Source organism: Delphinapterus leucas, chromosome 3, assembly GCF_059928025.1.
Source record: "Delphinapterus leucas isolate spDelLeu-1000000601 "Yukka" chromosome 3, BTC_Dleu_Yukka2, whole genome shotgun sequence".
Classification (NCBI taxonomy): Eukaryota; Metazoa; Chordata; class Mammalia; order Artiodactyla; family Monodontidae; genus Delphinapterus; species Delphinapterus leucas.
This window is the reverse complement of record NC_143131.1, coordinates 157177309-157204763: the sequence shown is the minus strand read 5'-3', so window position 1 is coordinate 157204763 and position 27455 is coordinate 157177309. Positions and strand designations below refer to the sequence as shown.

At 46.4% G+C, this 27455-nt stretch overlaps 1 protein-coding gene and 1 non-coding gene across 12 annotated transcripts in view; both read right to left on the bottom strand.

The window, feature by feature from the left end:
- Positions 1 to 20866, bottom strand: part of LOC111169837 (histone-lysine N-methyltransferase, H3 lysine-36 specific) — a 131735-nt gene extending 110869 nt beyond the window's left edge. Inside the window, exons 1-3 of one of the 11 annotated variants that reach the window (XM_022564373.3) lie at positions 20771 to 20864; positions 18735 to 18848; positions 17905 to 17994 (exon numbers count right to left, since the gene is read on the bottom strand). In XM_022564373.3, coding sequence (XP_022420081.1) covers positions 17905 to 17994; positions 18735 to 18764 — 120 coding nt within the window. In that variant the 5' untranslated portion in view covers positions 18765 to 18848; positions 20771 to 20864. The other 10 variants (XM_022564372.3, XM_022564374.3, XM_089909730.1 and 7 more) reach the window with 10 other exon arrangements.
- Positions 20867 to 27142: 6276 nt separating this feature from the next.
- LOC149749853 (U6 spliceosomal RNA) lies at positions 27143 to 27248 on the bottom strand. The gene has a single exon (XR_016392898.1). It is a non-coding gene; the product is annotated as a U6 spliceosomal RNA (small nuclear RNA).
- Positions 27249 to 27455: the final 207 nt, after the last annotated feature.

Genomic DNA, 27455 nt, shown 5'->3' with positions numbered 1-27455 from the left:
ACTGCGATCTATTAGTTGAACTTCTTCACCAGATTCAATCCTTACTTGATTTTCCCTAATAAAAACAAGGTCTGAAGACTATTACAAAAAATAAACTCCAAAAATATTTTGAGGAAAGGTTCTAACAGTCAAACGTGTCTCGAGTGACATCAGAAGAAATGAGGGAATAGGGAACTTCAAGGGCCAGTACCTCCACAAAAATAGCAGATGAACAAGGGAAAAACTATCACAAAGAACTACACAAAAAACTATGAGAACTGGGGAAACTACTAAAAAGGTCTGGAACAACCAAGCAAATGCTTAATCAAGAAAAGGGCAAAGAGGGGCTTCCCTGGTGGCGCAGTTGTTAAGAATCCGCCTGCCAACGCAGGGGACACGGGTTCGAGCCCTGGTCCGGGAAGATCCCACATGCCACAGAGCTACTAAGCCTGTGCGCCACAACTACTGAGGTGCTCTAGAGCCCCGTGAGCCACAACTACTGAGCCTATGTGCCACAACTACTAAGCCCGCATGCCACAACTACTTAAGCCCACATGCCTAGAGCCCGTGCTCTGCAACGAGAAGCCACCACAATGAGAATACCGTGCACTACAACAAAGAGTAGCCCCTGCTCACCACAAATAGAGAACGCCTGCGTGCAGCAACAAAGACCCAACACAGCCAAAAATAAATAAATAAATTTATTTTTAAAAAAGAAAGAAAAGGGCAAGGATAGATAGCTAGTGGGAAGCAGCCACATAGCACAGGGAGATCATATCGGTGCTTTGTGACCACCTAGAGGGGTGGGATAGGGAGGATGGGAGGGAGACGCAAGAGGGAGGAGATATGGGGATATATGTATATGTATAGTTGATTCACTTTGTTATAAAGCAGAAACTAACACACCACTGTAAAGCAATTATACCCCAATAAAGATGTTAAAAAAAAAAAGAAAAGGGCAAGGCTGCTGGCTTTGTAGGAGCCTGTGGGACATGAGTAGACAACGGGTGCCCCGGAGGCTGGGACAGGTCCGGCCTTAGCAGCTGTGGGCTGTGCGGGAGTATGCACGCGGAGGCTGGGCCGGGGTCCAGGCTGCTTCCATAGTTCACATGGCGCGACTACTCCAGTCCTGGTACCTGACTTCACTGGATCTGAGCTGGTGGCTTTGTAAACACAGCACCTGAGGGTCACCAGGGCCTATTGCCAGCATTCCTAAGGTTGAGCCGGGAACAAGGACACTGCCAACAACAGTGTACTTTGTGAGCCCACACAATGGGTTTCAGGTGACACCACAGAGCGCGCTCCCTGGTGGACAGCTCCAGTGGAGGAATACTCAGTGGCTCCTCTCCCAGTGGAAGCGCTCCAATCCTGCCGATCTCACACAGCAGCTTAGAAACGGATCTGGGACCTTCTACTCCAAAAACTAAGGAGCAGATTCTGGCCCCTAACAGGGCTGTGACAACCACAGAGCAAAGAGGAGGCCCCGCTCAACTTCCAGTGTGGACTCTGGTCACCACAACACCAGTTACACCCCCTATCAAGGGGATATCGGCCAGCACACACTGAGGAAAGAGGTGGCAGGCATCCATACTAAAAACAGCCCTCACACCAAAAAATACTAAACCTATGCAGGCTACACAGGGACACTCCCACATAAAAATACCCCTCTAAGACCACAGCAGACAACTGTTTTCCTAAACTCATAGAGTAAGAGAAATATAAGTAAAATGGAGAAGCAAAAGAACCACTACCAATTAAAAGATCAAGAGCATTCTCCTGAAAGAAGGAACAATGAAACAGATCTCTTCAGTCTAATAGACACCGAGTTCAAAAAAGAGGTAATGAGGGCTTCCCTGGTGGCGCAGTGGTTTGAGAGTCCGCTTGCCAATGCAGGGGACACGGGTTCGTGCCCCGGTCCGGGAAGATCCCACATGCCGCAGAGCGGCTGGGCCCGTGAGCCATGGCCGCTGAGCCTGCGTGTCCGGAGCCTGTGCTCCGCAACGGGAGAGGCCACAACAGTGAGAGGACTGCGTACCGCAGGAAAAAAAAAAAAAAAAAAAAAAGGCTATCAATAGAAATGTAGATTACTGTAAAAAAAGAAAGGCTATCAATAGAAATGTAGATTACTGTAAAAAGGAACTAGAAACTATAAAGAGGAGCCAAGAAAAATTAGAAAACTCACTTGCTGGATAAAACCTGAGCTAAAGACAATAAACAGCAGACTGAATAATGCAGAAGACAGAATAATGGAAATCACCCAATCAGAACAGCAGACAGAAAGCCAGATTAAAAAAACTGAAAGCAATATAAGAAACCTATGATAATATAAAGTGTGCTAATCTAAACATAACAGGGATTCCAGAAAGAGAAGAGAAAAGGGGAACAAAAGTATATCTGAAGAAATTATGGCTGAACACTTCCCAAACCTCAAGAAGGAAGCAGATATCCAGGTACAAGAAACACAGAGGGTCCCAAACAAGATGAACCCAAACAAATCTATACCAAGACATATTATAATTAAAACGACAGGGACTTCCCTGGTGGCGCAGTGGTTAAGAATCCACCTGCCAATGCAGGGGACACAGGTTCGAGCCCTGGTCCGGGAAGATCCCACATGCCGTGGAGCAACTAAGGCCGTGCACCCCAACTACTGAGCCTGCTCTCTAGAGCCCGCGAGCCACAACTACTGAGTCCACGTGCCACAACTACTGAAACCCGCATGCCTAGAGCCCGTGCTCAACAACAAGAGAAGCCACCGCAATAAGAAGTCCATGCGCGGCAACGAAGAGTAGCCCCCACTCGCCACAACTAGAGAAAGACTGCACGCAGCAACGAAGACCCAACACAGCCAACAATAAACAAATAAATAAATATTTATTTAAAAAAAAAGATTCTGCACGCAACAATAAAGATCTCACGTGCCACAACTAAGACTCGATGTAGCGAAATAAATAAATAAATCTTAAAAAAAAAAAAGGACATATAAATCGACATAACAGAACTAAGAGCCCAGAGATAAATCTATATCTGTTCTCAACAAGGGTGCCAAGACCATTCAATAGGGAAAGAATAGTCTTTTCAACAAATGGTGCTGGAACAACTGGGTACCCACATGCAAAAGATGTTTGGCCCCTACCTCACATCATGTACAAAAATTCAAAATGCATCAAAGACCTAAGTGTAAGAGGTAAGAACATAACTTTTAGCAGAAAACATAGGAGTAAATCTTCTTCATCTTGAATTAGGCAATGGTTTCTTAGATATGACACCACAAGGCAAAGAAAAAAAATAGATATATTGGACTTCATCAAGATTAAAAACCTTTGGAATGTCCCTGGCGGTCCAGTGGACTCTGTGCTTTCACTGCTGAGGGCCAGGGTTCGATCCCTGAACAGGGTACTAGGATCCCACAAGCTGCACGGCATGGCCAAATACAAAAACATTTAAAAAACAAGAAAACAAAAAAAATTTTGTGCTTCAAGGATACCATCAAGAAAATGAAAAAACCCACAGAATGGAAGAAAATATTTGCAAATCATATCTGATAAGGGACTTAATCCAGAATATATAAGGAACTACAACTCAACAATAAAAATAGCCCAATTTTTTAAAAAAATGCAAAGGATTTACAACACAGACTCCAAAGTAGCTATACAAATGTCCAAAAAGCACAGAAATGGATGCTTAACATCATCAGGGAAATATAAATCAAAACCACAATGAGATAACATGTAACACTCACCAGGATGGCTTAAAAAAAAAAAAAAAAGCAAATGTTGGCAAGAATATGAAGAAATCACAACTGTAAAATGGTACAGCCACTGTGCAAAAAACAGTCTGGCCGTTCCTCAAAATGTTAAATAGTCCCGTGGGGTTGGGACTCCACACTTTCACTGCTGAGGGCACAGACTCAATCCCTGGGTGGGAAACTAAGATCCCACAAGCTGCATGATGCGCCCCCCAAAAAAAGAAGAATCCCCACTGAATCCAGAAGAAGTATTTGTACACCTGTGTTCATATCAGCATTATTCACAATAGCCAAAAGGTGGCCATCGACTGATAAATGGATAAAGAAAATGCGGTATACAGCAGAAAATCTTTAAAAAGGAAGAAAATTCTGACACGGGCTACAACATGGGTGAACTCTTGAGGACATTACATTAAGTAAAATAAGGCAATCACAAAAAAGATAAATACTGTATAATTCTACATGAGGTATTCAGAGCAGTCAAATTCAGACAGAAAGCAGAATGGTGGTTACCAGGGGCTGGGAGGAAGGGGAAAGTGGCAAGTTGTTCAATTGGTAAGTTTTCTAAGATGGAAAAGAGTTCTGGAGAATGGTTGCACGAAATGTGAACACACTTAATGTTATTTAACTGTACACATCAAAATAGTTAGGATGGAGAGCTCCCTGGTAGCCTAGTGGTCAGGATGCCGGACTTTCACTGCCATGGCCCTGGGTTCAATCCCTGGTCGGGGATCTGAGATCCCGCAAGCCACATCGCACGGCCAAAAGAAAAAACAGTTAGACTTGTAAATTTTATGCTATGTATATTTTATCAAAATTAAATATAGGGGCTTCCCTGGTGGCGCAGTGGTTGAGAGTCCGCCTGCCAATGCAGGGGACACGGGTTCATGCCCCGGTCCTGGAGGATCCCACATGCCGCGGAGTGGCTGGGCCCATGAGCCATGGCCGCTAAGCCTGCGCGTCCGGAGCCTGTGCTCCACAACGGGAGAGGCCACAACAGTGAGAGGCCCGCGTACCGCAAAAAAAAAAAAAAAAATTAAAAATAGGACTTCCCTGGTGGCGCAGTGGTTAAGAATCTGCCTGCCAATGCAGGGGATGGAAGATTCTACATGCCGCGGAGCAACTAAGCCTGTGCACCACAACTACTGAGCCCGCATGCCGCAACTACCGAAGCCCACGCACCTAGAGCACATGCTCCGCAACAAAAGAAGCCACCGTAACGAGAAGCCCGCACACTGCATGAAGAGCTGCCACTGATCACCACAACTAGAGAAAGCCCACGCACAATAACAAAGACCCAACGCAGCCAAAAAATAATAATTAATTTTTAAAAAAGTTAATGGGGGGACTTCCCTGGTGGCACAGTGATTAAGAATCCACCTGCCAATGCAGGGGACACAGGTTCGAGCCCTGGTCCGGGAAGATCCCACATGCCGCGGAGCAACTAGGCCCATGAGCCACAACTACTGAGCCTGAGCTCTAGAGCCCGTGAGCCACAACTACTGCCACAACAGGAGAAGCCACTGCAATGAGAGGCCTGCGCACCGCAACAAAGAGTAGCCCCCACTCACTGCAACTAGAGAAAGCCCGCACACAGCAACGAAGACCCAATGCAGCCAAAAAATAAATAAATAAATTTATTAAAAAAATAAAATAAAAATAAAAAGTTAATGGGGCGGGCTTCCCTGGTGGCACAGTGGTTGAGAGTCCGCCTGCCAATACAGGGGACACAGGTTTGTGCCCCAGTCCGGGAAGATCCCACATGCCGCGAAGCGGCTAGGCCCGTGAGCCATGGCCGCTGAGCCTGCGCGTCCGGAGCCTGTGCTCCACAACGGGAGAGGCCACAACAGTGAGAGGCCCGCGAACCGCAAAAAAAAAAAAAAAAAAAAAAGTTAATGGGGCTTCCCTGGTGGTCCAGTGGGTAAGATTCCATGCTCCCAATGCAAGGGGCCCAGGTTCAATCCCTGGTCAGGGAACTAGATCCCACATGCATTCCACGACTAAGAGTTCGAATGCCGCAAGTAAGAGTCCTCATGCCACAACCAAAGTTCCTGCATGCCACAACGAAGATCACGCATGCCGCAACTAAGACCCAGAGCAGCCAAAAATAAATAAATAAATACGTTTTTTAAAGTGTCACTACTTTGTATACTTAAGCTTTCTCCTTTAATTAAAACTACTTATTTCTTATTGGGTGGGCGTGGTAACCAGTTGCCCTAGATGGCCCCCAGTGATCCACACTTCAGGGTATTCCCCTCCCACATTGTATCTCCTCGGATCTCCTTGCTAGGTCTCTCCTCTCTTGGACAACTCACTCTGGGGGAAGCCAGCTACATACTGTGAGCAGCCCTATGGAGAGGCACGCATAGCAAGGAACTGAGGCCTCCTTCAGCCAACAGCCATATGAGTGAGCCATACTGGACAAGGATCCTACAGCCTTCAGATGACTGCAGCAGTGATGGACATCTTGCTTGTAATCTCGTGAGAGACTGAGCCAGAACCATCCAGCTAAACCACTCCCTGATTCCTAACCCTGTGTGAGAGAAATGTTTATTATTTTAGACTGCTCAGTTTGAGGGTAATTTGTTAGGCAGAATAGATAACTAATACAGGATTTCCCTGGTGGTCCAGTGGTTAAGACTCCGCACTCCCAATGCAGGGGGCCTGGGTTCGATCCCTGGTCAGGGAACTAGGTCTCACATGCCGCAACTAAGAGCCTGCATGCCACAACTAGAAAAATCCTGCGTGCCGCAACTAAGACCCAGCTCCGCCAAATAAATAAATATTTTTTTTAAAAAGATAACTAATACAAAGGGAAACATTCCTTGCACAGCTATACGAATTTGTTTTCAAAAAGAAAATTAAAGACTCTATAAAAATTATCATCAGCACAGTGCTGGATATTAAAATAAAATCCCTATTAGATCAATTAAGGCTGTAGCAGACAGAATTTCTTCAAATTTTTACAAGTGTGTAAAGTTGGTTTATCCAACATATGGACGCTTCGAATCGATAAAAGAAACTACTCCAAACAGATCTGGATACATGAAAAATGAAACTTCGACTCTACGACTATAGAAAATTAACTAAAATGAAAAACATACTGAGAAGAAATATTTATGTCTGTAAGATAAAAGGATAATGGCTATAAAACACTACAATCCAGACAGATAAGTCAGCAAAGGATATGGACAGCAAAGGCCACAGGAGAAATACAAACAAGAAACAAAGAAATAATTTTCAACAATAAAACTGTATTAATTAAATCAAACTTGCGGTAGAAGTATACACCTATTTAATGAAGTAAAAAACTTAAAACATCAATGCTATCAAAGTTGGCATGCTATCAAAGGGATGAAAATGCTGTACTCGTATATACACTATTTAGAACTGTGTGAAATGGTACACTCCTTTTGGAAAGCCATAAAGAAGTAGGTACATCTGAGACAAAACATTTAACCCATTGCCCTGATAATTCCCCTACCAGCAGTTTATCCTTAGGAAATAATTCCACAGACATTACTATGAAATTAATAAGGTACCTACCAAGACTTTACTTAAAACTCTAATATCTGCTCCACTAAAGAACTAATTTCAGTGGTTTAATTACCTGCACTACAACACTTCTGCCTCAAAGCTCTACTATGTTTAAAAAAAAAAAGGAAGCACTTCAAATGTAGAACTGTACTACCTCTCAACAACTGCTCTGCAATTCTTTACAGATCATGGCATGGTGGAAGTGTTTTTTCTTCATATGCTGATTAGATTCAATACATTGCCCATTGAACCAACTGAAATGTTAAAAAAATGCCTTTGGATATAAAATTCCAGTAACAATTAGCATGGCATTGATGTCTATTATTTTTACTGGGTATAGATAAAACTTGAACATTGCCGACTTTCACCAGGGATCCCCAACAGCTCCAATTACCACATCAAGAGAAATTAGAGATGCCAAGAGGAATATACCCTCAGTAATTTACAAAGAAAGACTATCTTCAGATTCTGCCTGGTATATGGGGAGACATCATATAACCAGTAATTATTTTTAATTTAATCTAATGTGTAAATATAATTGTTCATCCTCCAAAATGGATTTTATCCTTCCAGCAATCTTTAACACAGTACTATGGTATTGATATTTTATGTAAGGTCACTGGACATGTAAAAAGAACTTTAGAGGCCTTAATAAAGTAATTTCACCTAAGAACAGTAACGAACACTAAAATCTGTTCCAATTTATTAAGGGGAACCCACAAGTCTGTATGATTTTATTGTTTCTTTAATAAGTTACCTAAAAGTAGAAACAATACTTAAACATTATGACTTGTGTACAGGTATTATAAAGAATGTAGATCATCTAGAATAAAGAACTCTCAAAACTCAACAATTAAAATCAAACAATCCAATTAGAAAATGGGCAAAAGACATGAATATATTTCACCAAAGAGGATATACAGATGGGAAATAAACACACAAAAAGATGTTCAGGGTTTCCCTGGTGGCGCAGTGGTTGAGAGTCCGCCTGCCAATGCAGGGGACACGGGGGTTCGTGCCCCGGTCCGGGAAGATCCCACACGCCGCGGAGCGGCTGGGCCCGTGAGCCATGGCCGCTGAGCCTGCGCGTCCGGAGCCTGTGCTCCGCAATGGGAGAGGCCATAGCAGTGAGAGGCCCGCGTACCGCAAAGAAAAAAAAAGGTTAAAACAGAAATAGTGAAAACACTAAATGATGGTGAGGAGGAAGAGAAACTGGATCACTCATACACTACTGGTGAGAATGTAAATAGTACAGTTACTCTGGAAATCAGCTTGGCAGTTTCTTATAAAAGTAAACATGCAGCACCATATGATTCAGCAATGGTACTCTTGGGCATTTATCCCAGAGAAATGAAAATTTATGTTCACACAAAACCTGTATATGAATGTTCACAGTACTTTTACTTCTAATAGCCAAAAGCTAGAATAAACCCAGATGTCCTTCAACAGGTGAATGGCTAAACAAACTGTGGTAGATACGTATCACGGAATACTACTTAGTAATAAAAAGGTATAAAATATTGATATACTCAATAACTTGGATGACTCTCCAGGGAATTTTAAATGAAAAAAACCCAATCCCAAAAGGCTATATATATACTGCATGATTCCATTTACAGACATTTTTGAAATGACAAAATTTTAGAAACAAAGGACAGGTTAGTAGTTGGCAAAAGTTGGAGGAGGAACTGCCAGGAAGAAGATGGGTGTGATATAAAAGGGCCACAGAAGATATCCTTGTGGCATTAAAAGTGTTCAACATCTTGAGTGTGGTAGTGCACATACAAACCCACGCAGGCGATAATAATGCAGAGAACTTAACATAGTACATACACACAAACAAGTACAAGTAAAACCAGGGACATCTGGAATATGTCCTTATAGAACTACAGAATTTTCTTTAAAAAGAAAATATGAAAAACATAAACTGAGACACCTGAATAAGATTGGTGGGTTATACCAATGTCAATATCCTGGTTGTGATATTAGATGTTTTTGCAAAACATTATCATTGCAAAATCAAGCAAAACCTACATGGGATCTCTCTGTATTATTTCTAACAACTAACAACAGCATGTGAACTTACAGTGATTTCAATAAAAATTTCAATAATAAAAAAAAAATGGAGATCTACCTACATGCTCATATGAATGGATATCCTCAACGCATTAGGTATTCAAAAATATGTTTATCAGGCCATTCACGTTACCAAAAGATAAAAAAGGTACATAAACACAAAGAAAATTCTAATAAAATATAAAGAATGAAAATGAGTGACAACTGGGAATTCCCCGGTGGTCCAGTGGTTAGGACTCTGTGCTTTCACTGCAGAGGGCTGGGGTTCAATCCCTGGTCAGGGAACTGGGATCCCACAAACTGCACAGTGTGGGCCCCCCCGCCCAAAAGAAAAAAAAGAGGGAGCATATGAAGGGTGACAGAAATAAAGTTCCTTTTTGTTTTAATGTTCCATTTTTCACTTTTACCATGAATTTATATTACTTTTCTAACTAAAAATATTCATAGCAATTTCTTCAAAAGGCTACATTTTGAGATCATTAAAAAAGTTTCAGAAATGATCATTCAGTGAAAATCAAACCCACCACCAGAAAAGAGGTGGGCTCTCCTGAAAACCAGGGGGTGGAAATGAAACATTTATATCCATGACAAAAGACAACCGGCAAAAAGCAACAAGTAATAAAGTTAAACTACTTAATAGCTGGAGTGCAGAGAGATACTGATCCCATGGCCCAAATTAAATTCTCCTGATTACCAAACAAAAAAATGGATCAAATTCTCCTGATTATTAAACAAAAACAGAAAAAATACTTAATGCCTTTATCTTACCAATTAAGGAAGAACAGTTTAGAAGAATAGAGAAAAAAGCAAAAGTGCAAAGATACGTTTCTCAAAATTCACAACTAACTCTTCCAAATGTCCATTTGGCTCTTGGCATATAATAATAATAGGCATCACTTACCAAGCACCTACTTCAGAACTAGCACTGTGCTAGCTGCTTCAGATAAATTATCTTGTTGCATCCTTTCAAACGTGTAGGCTACACAGTATTCGCCCAATTTAGAGATGAGGAACTGGGCCTCAGAGAGATTAAAGGGACTTCTACTAAACAGGTAGCACAGTACATTCTCAAGGGATCTATCCAAGTTAAAACTATTATGATTTAATATCCTTAATTAAGAGATTAAATGTGAGAATGGAGAGAAAAATGAATGCTTGAGATACAGGGAGCACAAATTCAAAGCCCTTAGAAATTAAATGCATGAGGAGATAAAGTCAAAAAAAATCACTGAAGTTTTGAAATTTGGTACATTGAGGATGAGCATTCACAGTCTACTCATCACCTTCCTACCTAAAATTTACTCCCATTCCCAACTTGTATCTCTGGAATAGCACCATTCATTCTTTTTTTTTTTTTTTTTTTTTTTTTTTGCGGTACGCGGGCCTCTCACTGCTGTGGCCTCTCCCGTTGCGGAGCACAGGCTCCGGACGCGCAGGCTCAGCGGCCATGGCTCACGGGCCCAGCCGCTTCGCGGCACGTGGGATCCTCCCGGACCAGGGCACAAACCCGTGTCCCCTGCATCAGCAGGCGGACCCCCAACCACTGCGCCACCAGGCAAGCCCCACCATTCATTCTTTTACTCCATAAATATATGAGTGTCTGCTACAAAGAAGGCACCATGCTACACATTGTTAATATGCAAAACGATGAATCACATCAGGGAGACAAAGGCTAACAGTTCAGCCTGGCTGAACCCAGCCAGGATTCCCTGGGTGTAGCATATGAGATTTGGGAAAGTCGGGATGAGGTCCTATCAAAGAGGACACTGAATTTGGGCTTATTTGTTAGGCAAATGGGGAGAGGAGTGAGGCACTGAAGATAAAGCTTTAACCAGAGACCTAGTTTTCTCATTTTGGAGGTCAGAGGCAATTTTGTCTGTCTCTCCAGACAGACTGGAGAGAAAAACTATATGAAGACCAGTAATAAAGACATCACAGTAGAATGGAAATAGCATAAAAATTCAACCCTACAGCATGGAATACAAGGCCTATATTAACACTTTATCTCCTGACAACCCCACTCCTCTCAGATTCCTATCAAAGAACTTCTTGCCACTTGTATATGCTATTCCTTCTTACTTACTGGCATGTCTCTGCTCAAATTATATATAACCCTCTATGAAGTTCTTCCAGATTACTCCAGGCATGCCTTCCTCCACACTCCCATAGTACCTATAACACCTATCAGACCACGTGGCATTCTGTTATTGTCATTGTTTACATTTGTTTTCCACAGTAAAGTTCCTTAAAAGCAAGTCTACGTCTTTCCCTTTTTTAATACTAGCAGTGCCTAGCACAGAGGAGGCACTCAAATGCATTTTGAATCATATAAACAAATAAGTGACTCCAAGGTTTCCAGCCTCGAGAAGAAATGGAGGATGATGCCATCATTAAGACAGAAGGAAAAGCATGTTTGGCAATAAAAGAGATAGGGTCAAAAGTAAGTAAGTATGGGGACTTCCCTGGTGGCGCAGTGGTTAAGAATCCGTCTGCCAATGCAGGGCACATGGGTTCGAGCCCTGGTCCAGGAAGATCCCACGTGCTGCGAAGCAACTAAGCCCCTGCGCTACAACTACTCAGCCTGCACTCTAGAGCCCGCATGCCACAACTACTGAAGCCCGCACACCCAGAGCCCGTGCTCCACAACAAGAGAAGCCACCGCAACGAGAAGCCCACGCACCGCAACAAAGAGGAGCCCCTGATCTCCACAACTGGAGAAAGCCCACGCTCAGCAAATAAGCCCCAACGCAGGCAAATAAATAGATAAATAAACAAATAAAAATAAAAAAGCAATGTCAATAATTTTTTAAAAGCTTTAAAAAAAAAAGTGAGTATGATACAGATGGAAGAGAAACTCGGGTGGCAGTTTGAGTTTCTTGGTCTGAAGCTCAGAAGTCAGATTAAGAGTTTTCACACAGTAGAGAAGCAGTAAAGTGAATCAATGAAAGCAGATGAGGCTGCAGAGAATGAAGGAAAGAGGAAGAAAAGAGAACAAGCAGTCATAAAAGGAGTCGTGGTCAAAATGCTGCACATCTAGTAGGATAAGTATGGAGGTGTCATTTGTGACTCTGAAAAGAACAGTTTCAACAGAGTACAGAAGCCAATTCACAGAGCTTAAGGAGACGTAAACAAAGTAGACAACTTTTTCAAGAAATTCACCAGTAAAGAGGAAAGATAATCGGAGAGGTTACAGGATAAAGGAAGATTCCTTTAGAATAGGAAGATGTCATTCTGTTTTTAGGCAGAAAAAGTGATGCAGTGAAGGTTGAGAATAAAGATCCCAGAGGGAAAGAGGAAAGAGTAATGAATAAAACCAGGGCCTCCAGCAAGGACAGAGTCAGATAAGGAGCAGAAACTGAGACGTGTGGAGACAGAAAAGGAGGGAGTAGAGAACTGCTGGGATGATGAGAAGGGAAGAGGAGAAAACCCCTGAGGAATCATTTTTGTCTCAGGCACCAACACGACAAGCCGTGGACATCGTCTGCACTTATCTCTTTCCTTCATTCCTTAAATCCAGGCTCCAATTTTGCCTCCAATCCAGGCAACCCTAAAAGGGCTGCCAGTTTTCCCTTCTCTGAAATAATCTTTTGGACTTACCCCCTTTCTTTCTACTACTGACTCTGATCAATTCTAATTTTTAATTACTACTGCAACAGACTCCTACATCCTAACATTGCCTCTACTCTCTACTAGCCAAAGTTTTCCAAACACAGATGTCATTGAATCACTTCTCAGCTGAAATTGCTCACTGGACCCCAGTTCCTATCACATCAATACCAAATGCCACAGTCTGGATTTCTAGGCCTTATTACCTGAGGACACCCATCCTACCCAACCTTCTGAAAATACTATGTTCAATTTAGTTCTCTTTATCCGAAGTACCCTTCTAAACCTAACCAAACCTAACCCAGCCAAGACCAATTCAAGTCCCACTTCTTCCTTGAAGCTCTAAGTTTCATTCATCTCTCCATTGATCTCCTTAACCATGTAAACATCCATAGCACAGAACTTAGTACAGGGAGTGGTTTGTGAGTATTTTCTGGATCTCCAAGATTGTACCGGGTGGATATTGTTACAACACCAATATACCTTTTTTTTTTGGGCCGCACCACGCAGCATGCGGGATCTCAGTTCCCCAACCAGGGATCGAACCCATGCCCCCTACAGTGGAAGCTTGGATTCTTAACCACTGGACCGCCAGGGAAGTCCCAAGATATCTATTTTTAAGTGGCCAAAAAAAAGTCTCTATACAAACATCCATCCCATGTACGATACAGTGTCTGTCACTACCTAATGAAGCACTAACTAGTATTACATTGCAAGTCAATTACAAGGTAAAATTGCAAACAAATCTGGCAAAAAGATGCTGTGTTCCTTAAAGTCAATGTAAATAATAAAGAAGAATCACCCCAATTACAGGCAAGGAAAAGTTGATCTAGGTCAACCAGTAAACAAGTGACAACTGATAAGGATACAGGACAGGAGCTTCAAAGAGTGATATGAACATCAAAGGGTTAAGAAATGCTAGTGAATGACACAGTGGGAGAGGGTAGAACAAGACTGGCAAAATATCAGTGATTCTTTTTTATTGCAGGGGGAGGGGAGTAGCTGCACCTCGCGGGATGTGTAACTTCCTCAACCAGGGATCGAACCTGTACCCCCTGCAGCGGAAGTGCGGAGTCTTAACCACTGATCCACCAGGGAAGTCCCAATATCAGTAATTCTTGAAGCTAAGTGAGGAGTACATGGAAATTCAACTATTTTCTCTTTTTCGGTATACACCTGAAATTTTCCATAATGGATATTCTTAAAACAAAAACCTCAGTAAAAATGATTAAGTCCTTAAATATTTTTAAAAATTTATCCTCCTTATGATCATAATGAGAAAATGAAGCAAAATAAAGTATGCCATCTCCTATGGTACAATTTTGCTGGACAAAATTTTTAAAAATCTATTTGATTCCTGCCTTATTATAACAAATAGTTGCCATCATAATAAAAAAAATTTTTTTTTAGTATTTATTTATTTGGCTGCACCAGGTCTTAGTTGCGGCATGTGGGATCTTCGTTGCCGTGTGCGGGCTCTTAGTTGCAGCATGTGGGATCTAGTCAGGGATCAATCCCAGGCTCCCTGCATTGGGAGCACGGAGTCTTAGCCACTGGACCACCTGGGAAGTCCCATAATCAAAATTTTGATAAAGGTTTAAAACTTACTTTTAAGGACTTCCCTGGTGGCGCAGTGGTTGGGAATCTGCCTGCCCATGCAGGGGACACGGGTTCCAGCCCTGGTCCACGAAGATACCACACGCTGCGGAGAAACTAAGCCCATGCGCCACAACTGAGCCTGCGCTCTAGAGCCCGCGAGCCACAGCTACTGAGCCCACGTGCCACGACTACTGAAGCTCACGTGCCTAGAGCCCGTGCTCCGCAACAAGAGAAGCCACCGCAATAAGAAGCCCGCACACCACAAGAAGAGTAGTCCCCGCTCACAGCAACTAGAGAAAGCCCGCGCACAGCAACGAAGACCCAAGGCAGCCAAAAATAAATAAATAAAAAATATTTTAAAAATATATATATGTGTCTTTTCAAAAATAAATAAATAAAACTTACTTTTATAATTCTTAATTTTACTTTTCAATATAAAATCCTAAATAAACCTTTTTCTCCTTATTTACTTATGAAATTTTAGTCCTCATTTTGAGTGTATTCATTTTTAGCAGTCTTCTTTAGATAAAGAGGATCACTAATATAAAATGTATGTCAGACCATCCTGGAGGCTGGCTACATCCTAAGAACTTTGAGGATCCCCAAATTCATGAATACCACCATAGCATAAATTAACTCTATTCATATTTATCTCCATAAAATATCTAAGTGAGGAAGAGTAGCAAACAAACAACTGCTGCAATGAGCCTAGTGAGAAAACCATGAGTCACTTCAGGCCCAGGCAAGAGTGTCAGAGACCTTCAAAAGTCACTAAAGAAAACCAAGAGTACTCAGATAATTCTATGGTTTCAAGGGTTTCGGTCTTGTCTCCAATAACATCAAGTGCCTTGAAGGTTGATCTATGTCTTCTATGACATCTGTTTCTACTACAAGGCTATGAAGACCCAATAAGATAATACAGACCAAAGCACTTAATAAACTGAAAGTTATTGACTGCTTTAACTTGGAGCTCTGGGGACCAACCTTCCTTGAAGATTTTTTTCAAGTATCTACAATGTACAAAGCACTGTACATTGTATATGTACATAGGCAGAAATTAGACAGTATCAACCCAATTAAATATAAAAGCACCAGGTCAGGATTATTAACTGTAATGACAACCATTTCACATCACTGTACACAGAAAAAACTGAGGAACATGAAGGTAAACTGAAGAGGCTGGTCGTTTATGGCAGGAGGCAAAAAGTCTGCTGATAGCTAGTTGTACAAAACAACTGGCAATATGATGCTGAACTATGTGTCTTTCCCTAATTCCAGACAGAGGGCTTAAAACCCTAATAACTACTCTTAATCTCGCCAGGAGAATCTCATTCTATCACAATATTACAGACAGAAAAAAAAAACAAATAGCATTTGCAAAAGATTTTCTAATTTCTAGCCCTGAACACAGGATCTAACACAGAGTAAGCACTCTATACCTGCCGCATCAACCAATCAACTGTGAATAGTCTCAAAACATCAAGTGTGTGGTTTATTGTTCAACTACATTTGCATTTTGAGATTGATTTCGCTTTAAATCCTCAGTTAAAAAATATCAAAGGCAAAAAATATATATATACACACATCAAAAGCGAAAATCAAAGCAACAGATTTCATCTACAACCGGAATGAAAGAATAAAGATGGGAATTCCCTGGCGGTCCAGTGGTTAGGACTTGGCGCTTTCACTGCTGTGGCCCGGGTTCAGTCCCCGGTGCGGGAACTAAGCTCTCGCAAGCCACGAGCAGCGGGGGGGAGGCAAAAAAAAGAATAAAGATACTTGCTTCTTCAAGTCCATAATCTTTAAGCAATTTAGATTTTCTACCTGAAAAAAGTTTTTCTACATTTATACAAGTTTGTTAACTCTCATTTTAGATGCATAACATACTTTCTATAGGCTCCAGTATTTTCAACTGTTTTTAATAGAACCTATACTCCACTGACATTTCTTTGATAGATTTATATTTGTATGCTTCTAGAGAAATATGTATCTCCACCTTCAGATCTAAGTTTTTTTTATGTAGTTCAAAAGACAAAACTATATACATGTAAAATAAATTTCAACATGAACCCACGAAGAAGGATTTGTCTGAGCTGCCAATAGGCTGCCAATACAGCCTATCTACCCTGAAAAATACCTCTGACAATACAGACTCTAGATTACTACCAAAACAAATTTTTTAAATCTGCAACTGCAAGCTAAGAAATCAAGGAGTACTAAAGCATATTTAAGATATGAATCAACAGAAACAAAAGTGACACACCCACATTCTCACTCTAACTTTAAAGAACAGCAGGGCTATACAGTAAAATGAATGTTTAATGCACTCATAACTATCATCACACACCATAAAATTTTCTCTGATTAAATCTTTACATAGTATTTCAGCAGTATGTTGGGAGGAAATGGGATCCTCTTTGGTGACATTACAGGTGACCATGACAATGTGTCTGGACAGAAACAAAATCAGAATCAAATATTTAAAGCTGAAAGGAATCTTTTAACAATCAAGTTAAAACAATCAGATTTTAAAGGTGATTAAACTGAAGCTAAGAGAAGTCAACTGATCATTTAGCTAACTAGGAACAGTCAAAAAATTCTGCGTAAGATCAAACTTTTAAAAAAACTTTATCATTTACCACAATCTAACAATAGTATGTAGCACTAATGAGTAACTCAAATTACATTTTTTTCCATTTCTATACACATACACCCATACCACACATTTATATACACTTCAAAATTTAAAACTTGGAAAGGTTTTAATGGTGGCAGGTACCTGAAGCATAGGATGCTGTACAACAGGTAGTTCAGGAAAATCAGCCCAATTTAAATTCTGACTGATGTCCAAGAAGGCCTTCTCATCTTAGCTACTCTGAATGTTTACCCCAAATGCACTTCAACCTGCAGCAAAAGTCACCCCATCAACTAAAAATATAAGCCATGCCTTACGCAGAAACAGGACTCCAGGTAATTAACTGGTTCACCTGTACTCATGATACCAGCAAGCCAAAGCCAGGCTCACTTAAAAAAGAAAAAGCTAAACAAATGTATACCTCCACCTTGAACATTTAAATCTGAACTCAATCAAATGCCCTTAAAGTTTAACTCTTAGCCAGTCCTCAATGGAGAGTTAATTGGGAAAAATCAAAAAAGAACCAAACTCATATAATAGAAGATGATTTTTTAAATCAAAGTAAAATTTCCCCAAAGAGCTTATCGTTAGCAATAGGCTTTCATCTGTGAACTGATAAACAACAAAAAATCAATTAGTTATAACTGGTTTTTATAGTTTCCCTTTAAGTTGCCTGTATATATACATTTATGTATATATTTAAGTTGTACCAAAAACTGCTTACAAATGGCAATTCCTGTGAAGTAGATGATGATGAAGTTCCAGGTAATTCTAGCATGTTTCCTAATGTACTGGTACTGGAGTCTGGATCATCCTGAAAAGATAAATTTATCGAGTTTAATTGCTCTTCTATGGTAATGGTTGTATCTCCTAGTGAAAGGGGGGCTGGGAGAAGGGCTGCTTTTTCATTGCTGCCGTCCACTTCATTTCTTTGCTTATTTTTCTGTGTTTCAGTTTGAGGAGCTAATGGCAAGAATGGCGATTTGACTGCACCGTGTCTACTGTCTGGTGTGCTGTCTTGTTCATTTCCCATGGCCACGTCTACACCATTCTCTGATTTAGGCTCATAATTGCAGGTGGCATTGGTCTGAGTTTCCTCAAAGATCTCCTCTATACTCTCATCCTCTGTGACTGGCTGTTCTGGGTCCATTTCAGAATCTACATCTGCATCGTCCACACAAGTAAAATTCTCAAAGTGCAGAAAGCCATTCTTGATAGTCTTTGTTACTTTTACCTGGAGTTCAGGGGAGTTATTACAAGAGGGTTCCTGTTTCATAGCAAGTGCTGTTGGACCACCAGGACTCAAGGAAGTGCAAACAATTGGCGACTGAGCTCTTGAATCACTTTTTTCAGGGTCTTGAAAGGATTCTGATCCATCAGCAGACCCATTTAAATACTCTACATTGATCATGGAGGCCAAATCCTGTAGTCTCCGCAGTGGAATGTAACAAGATGGAGAATCTTGTCCATAAGCATTTTGGGATGTTCCACTGGCAGTCGATAACTGCATAGTACACCCATTAAGTGGCTCAGAAAAATTGGATTGACCATTACCGAAAGGGCTGTCCTTGTCTTCAGGGGCATCTAAATTCACTGGATTGGAAAAGGGCAGCAGACAATTTCTTCTAGGTAGTTCACAGGTCTGATCCATCCTGGGCCAGCATCAACCTGGAATCCAAAAACACAGCAATTAATCTGAGTTAATAAGCCATTTGACTCTTATCTTCAAAATGGCAGCCACTTCAAGAGGCCTAGTGGCCTCGAAGCCTAGTTCTACTGCACTTCCATGGGCGGAAAAAGTTCCCCAGCTGACGATGGAAAAATGGCCTCGGAGAGACTCCGCAAACTCCATCTTCCCGGAGATAGGCAGATCTTGCCACATGGAAACAGCCGTCCCTTTTTTCTGCACTGCAGACTGGTGGACAGTTGGGCTGATCTAAAATTAAAATCCCTTTGGCAGTAGAAATTTCCAAATCTCAAACAGCAATAGTCCTTCCATTCCCCCGCTGGGGGTCCTGTGGCCGGATCTCCCGAAAGGAGGGGGCTGTAGGGTTCGAGGGGGGCTTCGGGACGCTGCACAAAAAGGTTATCCCCCCCATCCTTTCTGGCTGGCTCGGGCGCAGCGGTCACAATAGCGCTGCACCCTGCGCCCCAGCCGGCGCCGGAGCCTTTGCAGCGGCCGTGCTCTGGCCGCAGGCGAGTCGGCCGAAGCGGGTGCACCCCGAAGCTCGCCTTTCTGACTGCAGGCCTGCTCGGTCCACGGCTGCAGGGCCCAGAGACTGGAACGCGGCAAGGGGAGAAACGGAGGCAGCCAGTGAAGCCGAGTCAGGGCAGCAGCAGCTGCTACAGCTTGACAAACATGGCTGCTGCCGACGCCGCCGCCGCCTGCCCGGGCCGCGCTCCTTCCCGCAGCGCCGGCAGCACCTCCTGGCCAAGCCGATCTCACTCATCAATATTCAGCAACAAGCAAAGTTTGCTGCAGGAGGGCAGCCGGCCCCGTGCCCCCCAGCCGGCTACCTGAAGGGAGGCGGAGGCCGAGGTGCGCGCGGGAGGCCGGCGGGGCACTGGCCGCGCGGGGAGGAAGTTCGCGGCGTCCCGGCCGGCTAGGCCTGAGCCCGGCTGGTAGTGATGGAGGGGGAGGGGGCCTGCGGCTGCAACGCCGCCGGCCACCAACCCTGTGCCGCGCCCGGCCCTCCCCCGCGCCCCTCACCTCACGGCCACCACCATCTTCCCCGCCCGCCCGCCTCCCCCCTCCGCTCGCTCCTGCCCGCCGCCCACCCCAGCGCACTAGTTACCGTGCCCCGTGCCCCCTCCCGGGCCGGCTGGGGGGAGGGGGTGACCCTCATTACACTGGGGCGCGAGCGGAGCGGTGGGGAGAGCGCGGAGCCGCTCACCGCACCCCCCTCCCCCCGCGTCTCTCTTCAGGGTAGAAGGCAGCGAATGCGACCTGCCCCGGCCTATTCCGCCGCCGCCTCCTCCTCCTCACACCCCCACCGCGCGCGCCCCCGCGGCGGCGCGAGCGACCGAGCGCCTCGCGCCGGCCCGCGTGCGGCTGGGGCCCCGAGTGCGCGCGCACCCCTTCCCCCACGGCGCGCGCTCCTTTGCCTCACTCTTCGGGGTTCAGGGCGGGTGAAGTTGGGCTCGCGAGCGCGCCGCCCAATCAGCGGAGCCGCCGCTGCCGCCCCCTCTCCTCCCCCTGCGCGCCAGCTCGCGGCCCGGGCCTACGGGCCGGCCCGGCTGCCCGGGCGGGGCCTGAGGCGGGCTCCCCAGGGGCCTCGCGCGCCTCACCGGAGTGTCGGGGCCTGCGGGCGTCGTGGGTGGCACTCCGATCCCCTCACCTACCTCAGGGAGCTGCGCCGGCCCCGGGCTGCACACGGTTCCAGCACCCTACCGGTCTCGAGCCCCAGCCCCGGCGGCACCTGGCCGGGCTGAGGCCTGTCCGACCGCCCCGCCAGCCCCGCTCGGGCCCGCGTCAGTCCCGGCCTCCATCTTAGGTTACAGCCCTGGTTCCCCATCCACTGGGCACCTGCCCTCAGCCCGCTCCGCTCGGCCCGAGGCCAAGGCAACCCCCCTCCTACCGCGGGGCTCACCTGGGGGCTGGGGCTGGGGTCTTCGAGGCCTCAAACCCCGAGCAGGCGCGGCCGCAGGTGAACCCCCTGCCCGGCCGCACCCCAAGCCCACACCACCACCACTACAGACCAAGCTGAGCAGGAAACAAAATGGAGGCAGCAGCTCGGGTCTGCCTCCCCGAGCCAAGCCTGTACAGCCCCAGGGCTCCCTTCTGCCGCAGGCCCGACGCCCGCGAGGCAGGGGGCTGGCTCGTCCAGGCACCAAAGGCAGCCACCCTAGAGCAGCGCAGACAGGCCGGGTACTCGGCCCTGCGGTCCCCACAGCCCCTCACCCACCACCCCTTCCCTTCCCCCTCCCCCCCATTCCTCTCCCTCCCCCTGCCCGGCCGTGCGGGGTGAGCGGCTCCCGGGAGCTGGGTCGGGTCGGGTTACCGGCCCGGGCACTGCCCGCCCAGCCGTGGCCTCGGCAGGGGGGGATGAGGCCGGGCGACCCCCGCGCTGAGCCCACCGCCCCCCCCCCGCACCCGAGCCGGGCAGCAGTCTGACAGCGCGCCCGCACCTCGGCCTGCCGCGGTGCGGCCCCCGCCCAGAGGGATCGAGTCCCCAGCCCGGGCACCGCGGGGACGAAGCTCCCTCACCACCCCCGGGCCCAGGGGTCCTCGCAGCCTCGGGCGGGGCGAGGGGAGTGCTGGGGGAGGGGTCCACTAATCAATCCCTGCACCGCCTCCCGCGCCTAGTCCGGGTCTGGGCCTGGCACTGGGACTTGGGCCGGGGGCGCGGGCGGGCGTCAGTAGGTGAGTGCGCGCGGGGCAGTGGACGCGAGCTGGGGGCCCGGAGGGGTCGCGCTTCGCACCGCGGACGCTGCAGTTCTCTGCACCCAGGCAGATGGCCCTCTCGTGCCACCTCCGCCCGGCGCAGGCCGCCTGCTCAGCAACCCTGCTCCCCGGGGAGCGCGCGCCTCACCCCCGCGGGCTGAGCATCGGGACCCCGGCAGAACAGCGCTGGGAGGGCGGACCGCCGGGCTGGCCCCGCCAAGCCTGCTGGCGTAATCCCTGGCCTGGGGCGCTCTGCTCTCGGGCGCCAGGCACCTCGAGGCCTGCACCCAGTGCCCGGGGCCCCGTAGCACCGGCCTAGCGCGGCTGCAGCGCGTCCAATCACAAAAGACAACGTGAAGGCAAGCGGGGGAACGCAAACAACCTGACCCCGCGACGCCGAACCCCCCAGGTCCTTCCCCTAACCCGATTCAACTCCGACCCCCGCCCCAGGCTTGCTCCCCGACCAAAAGCTCACCTCGGGACCTATCTGGTCCCTAGAGTGCTAAACTCATCCTCGCTGTTCAGAGAAAACCGCAATCGACCGCCATAAAAATTCCACCTCCTCCAGAAAGCCTTCTGTGATTAGAGTTAACTCCATCTCAAAGCTGAGGGCGCCGCCCTCGAGAGCCACGTGACTACCATTCCTCCCAGGGCTTAGTAAATGTGCATAATTATTGCCCCAGTGGAGTGTTTACCCGCCATCCTTCTATCTGTTAACCGTGAGACCACCTGGGAGAAAGGCCACTTTTGGCGTTGCTCTGCGCGGTTTTGGCTTTGGCGCGGAGCTCTCTAAATTTCATCCTTCGGCCTTCTCCAACCTTCACCCCAAAACTGGCCCCAGTTGGCTTGGAGCTCAGGATACCCTTAGCCTCCTGTCCTCCAAGGCCCACAGACCAGCCAAGGAGATACACAACAGGTCCTTACCACACCTAAGTGCTGGGATGCAGTCCCTGCCAAGAGAGCAGCAGGCTGCCTTGAAGGAAGGCGCCCCCTGGAACCAGAGTGATGAGGGGAGCACTGTGACCCCAGAGGGTCTCCTTCTGTTGAAGAGATGAGGTACCCTGACTGTTCCCAGGTGCGAAATCAGGTTGGCAGTGTTCTGTGTGCTAGGACCAGCCAGAGAAGAGCTGGGTCTACACCCCAGGGTACTGCCCTACAGGGACCTGCCCTTTGTTCTACTAAGGAGTGACTCCTGCTAATCCCTTCTAGGCAGTTCAGTGGGGGAGCTCTGACTGGTTCCTTCTTCACACCTACTAATTTGAGCCAATCATTTCTGACTGACAGTTACCCCCTGCCAGTTGCCCCAATTCATTAAGGTTACTCTCAACACTTTACTTTCCCACGACCATCCTGAGGGCCTGTGAGCTGCCACCGTATGGCCTTGAGCCAGTCGATTAACAGCCCCAGGCCTCAGTTTCCTCACCTGTGGTTTCCAATGCACAGGGTGGCTGTGAGGATCCTGCAAGGTGAAAGTAAGTGTTAGGGGCCTATACAGACTAAGCACTTGATGAATGCTGAAATGTGTTTCACCGCTTCATTCAGTAACCATTTCCTGCATTCCAGGCAGTATTGCTGGGTGCTGGGTAAACAAAGGATGAGATGCCTGCCTTAGGAAGCCCCAGGCCTTAGGAAGAAACAGTTAAATAAAGGTGCTAAGGTGTGAAGAGGGGCCGGGACAGTGGTTCCCCCCAGGGCTGACCTCTACACATCCCTGCCATATAGGAACCCCGCTCTCCAACCTCCCAGGCCCCACGGAATAGGAGTAGGGGCTAAAGGGGGACAGGCAGCTGGGGATGAACAGCTTACTGATGGTCTTGGGGAAAAGACTGGAATCCCAGAGAAAATCTCTTGGACTTTCCTGGAATGACTCAAGTGTCCCTTCCTGCCTCTTAGAGTGGACTATGGCTGCAGAGGTCTCATTCACAGCAGCCTCTACTGGAGCCTCCCCATCCAGCAGGCACTGGCCAAGCACCTCATGTGTGCCAGATCTGGGCTGAGGGAACCCACAGGACCCAATATTCTCACAAGGACACTGGCTTCTGAAGTGGGGGAAGAAGGGATAGGGCTGGCTGTGGCTGGCCCTCCCTGTCTCAGCACAGGGAAATTTTCTGGGCCTGCGCCTCCCATCCTTAAGACAGAGATTAGCATCAATAATACTCTCTGAGTCTATGCTGTGTACTGGACACCATGCTGGGCACTTGACACGCATGAGTTCCTTTAACCCTTTAGCAGCCCTGTGAAGAAATGAGGTCCAAAAGATTAAGCCCTTCTGCAAGGTCTCAGCGTCCTGTCATCTGGTGTGATCAGCCTCAAATCCCTTGCTCTTAGCCAGCACACCTTCCAGATACTGTCTGTGAGAAGGCCCAGCACAGTGTCTTGCCCACAGGTGCTCAGGAATTTGAGTGGCAGGCAAAGTGAGATTACCTTAGCCTCAGTTTCTTCATCTGTAAATTACTGTTACTCCTAACCTGCTGAAAGAGATACCTGTCGAGACATTCCACCAGTGTACTTCTTTTTTCTTACAACTGCCCCCCCTTTCATTCATTAATTCAGCAGATAATTATTGAGCTCCCCCTCAGAGCCTTGTGGGAAAGGCAGAGAATAAGTAACAAGGTAGAGAGCTGAGTACTGAGAGAGAAGCCAGAGAGCTGCTGGGGGAGCTGGGGTGGCCTCAGGGACAGTCAGGGAAGGGCTTCCACAGAAGTGACATCCAGAGGGAGTCCAGAAGGACTCACAGGAATAGTTTGGAAAGAAGGGGATGAGCTAGAGATTCCAGCAGAAGAGCCCAGAGAAATACCTTGCTTTGGAGGAATTGACCACAGTTCAGTGTGACCAGAGGGTAGTGCATGGCGGGAGCAGTAGAGGTGATGAGTGCAATAAGAGGCCTCAGATGAAGATGGGGAAAGCCACAGGGGCCTGACAGTGGAGGGCTTTCTTGGTCAAGTTAAAGAATTCAGGCTTTATCTGGAAGGCAGCAGGGAGCCACGGAAGGTTAAGAAGCAGGTTAAGAATCTCACTTGTGCAGTTGAAAGCTCACTCTGCCAGCAGTGTCCAGAAGAGATTGATACCTCCTCTAGAAACACAAGGGCCTTACCTTAGGATATGCTAGGACTGTTAGGTTATAATAACAGTGTGACTTCTCTTCTGTGCCAGCTACTCTGGAAGACACTCTCTCATTTAATCCTGAGATGGGCACTCTTGTTAGCCCCATATTCCAGATAGGAAGCGTGACCTATTCAAAGTCAAACTCCCAACCCCAACTCCCAGTGCAAGCTCTTCATCTTCACTGGACAGGAGCAGCATCTGCTTTCTGATGAAACAGCCAGGTTTGGAGGCCTTTGGTGATTAGCCCCAAACTAATCTGGTGAACACCACAACCATCCCTGTGATGGGTCCAAGAATTGTTTTCTTTCTCTCTCACCGAGTGGTTTCCCCAGAACTGGATCAGGAACTTAAGATCGAGGAAGGTTTGGCCACATTTGAAGCCATGCAGCCCTCTAGTAGTTTCCTTCCTACCCAAAATGTCAGCTAATCTGACCCTCTAGCCCCAGCCCTAGCCCCCACCCCAGGGACTCAAATTTTCACCTTCAACTGTTCTGTCTCTCAGACATTGTTTTTTGAAAGCCCTGTGTGTAGTGGCCACTAATCCCTGCCCTCCTGCCCTCATCACTTCCCCAGCTGCCCAGTATACTCACTGTGCCAGGACAGGCCACATCCCATCCAGCCTGCACTCATGCTGGTCACTCTGCCTTTTCCCCTGTCATGCAAACTCCTACTCATCCTTCAGGGCCCAGTTTAGAAGATTCCTCCTCCTGGCAGTCTCCCCTGATTCTACCCTTACAGGCAGTCATTTTTCCCTGAATGAGCCCCTGCAGTAACTCTTGGCTTTACATTTCTGGTCCCAGCCAGTTGGTGAGCCCCTTATACAAGACAGAGCGCATATGCTTCTCTGACCTCCAGTGACCAAGCCCAGGACTGTGAGGATCAGGGTAAGTGCTGGGGAAACATTTCCTAATGCTTCATCTATCCCCGCCCCTCTTCTCTAAGTCTGTGTCTCCAAAAGACAGAAGAATTATAGCTCAAATTGTGGACTAAATGATTGTGTAAAACCATCCCTAAAAGGATCCAGGGATGTTTGGGGAACACACAAGTCTCTGTGCCAGACAACACTTTCAGAAAGTGTAAGAGAGCCTATAGGATCTGGAGTTAGATAGATGTCGGTTCAAATTGCAGCCGGGGCCACTTACCAGCAAGTCCCATCCTCTCCCTGAGCCTCACAAATGGGCGGTTGTGCAGATTAAATATGTGAATGTAGGCAGGGCCTACACAGAGCAGCTGCTCACAAGACACCTCCTTCAGATGCCACCAGGCTTCCCAGTCCAACAGGTCAGTCTTCCCTCCCCAACCCCAAACCTCTCCTTCTCTGGGCACTTGATTTTTCAGATGTACCCTTAGCCTCCAGAGGAGCACTTCTGAACATACTGATTCCCAGGGGAAGAAGGGGAAGTTGAAGAATGCTGGGTTCTGGGGGGATGCAGTCAGAGGAAGGGGGAGGTCTGTAGCCTGTGGCCAGGAGAGTGGCTCTACCTTCTGCCTGCCTAAGGGTTACCATTTTACACCCAACCACCCATCTTCTCCCTGCAAAAAGAGGATATTATCCTATTTTACAGATGAAAACAGAGGCTGAGAAAGAAGCAGTGGCTTATAAAAGGTCCTGCTCTGGCAAGTGATGGGGTGGCTCAGAGTTTATACCCAGTAGTCATTCAATAAATACTAAAAGGAGGTCAGGTAATATAAAGGCAGGGATGAGACTCTGGGGTAAGGGTTTAGTAAAGTGGATGGTCTTCCAATTTTTTTCTTTTTTTGGCCATGTGGAGCAGCATGAAGGATCTTAGTTCCCCAACCAGGGATCAAACCTGGGTCCCCTGCAGCGGAAGTGCGGAGTCTTAACCACTGGACTGCCCAGTCTTCCAAATTTTTTGATCAAGTACCCCTTTAAAGAATTTCAAGAGGGACTTCCCTGGTGGCACAGTGGTTGAGAATCTGCCTGCCAATGCAGGGGACACGGGTTCGAGCCCTGGTCGGGGAAGATCCCACATGCCGCGGAGCCACTAAGCCCGTGCGCCACAACAACTGAGCCCATGTGCCACAACCACTGAAGCCCACATGCTTAGAGCCCGTGCTCCACAACAAGAGAAGACACCGCAACGAGAAGCCCACAGACCGCAACGAAGAGTAGCCCCCGCTCGCTGCAACTAGAGAAAGCCTGCACGCAGCAACAGAGACCCAATGCAGCCAAAAATAAATAAGTAAATAAATTTATAAGAAAATAATTTTAAGAGAATATGTATATACCCACTCATCTTTGAAAGTCGATATCTAATTTTAAGTCATATATTGCAAATAATATAATTTTTGGTGTACTATATGTGTGCTTTAAATATATCTTAATCAAAACCTTGGGGCTGTAGGTTCAACTCTATCAATTTATAGAAAACGTCTCTCATGTGTCTGAAATGCCAAAACCAGGCCCCATCATCAAATCCCTCAGCCAACTGACTGACTTTTTTTTTAATATAAGAATATGGAATGCTTTATGAATTTGCATATCATCCTTGCACAAAGGCCGTGCTAATCTTCTCTGTGGTGTTCCAATTTTAGTATATGTGTTGCTGAAGCAGCACTCAGACTGACTTTCAATCGGAAAAGATTTGACTCCACTTCTCAATTAAAACCAGCATGTTTATATGTCTCCCCATGACAACCATCCCCCTGCTGGGTCCTAATTCTAGGACTGACAGACAAGGCCAAAGCCTTGCCCTGAGTTTACTGGGTGAAGTAAGTCCTTGGGAAGCTCTGAGGGCTCTCCAGCACCTTCCTCTCCAGAGGTG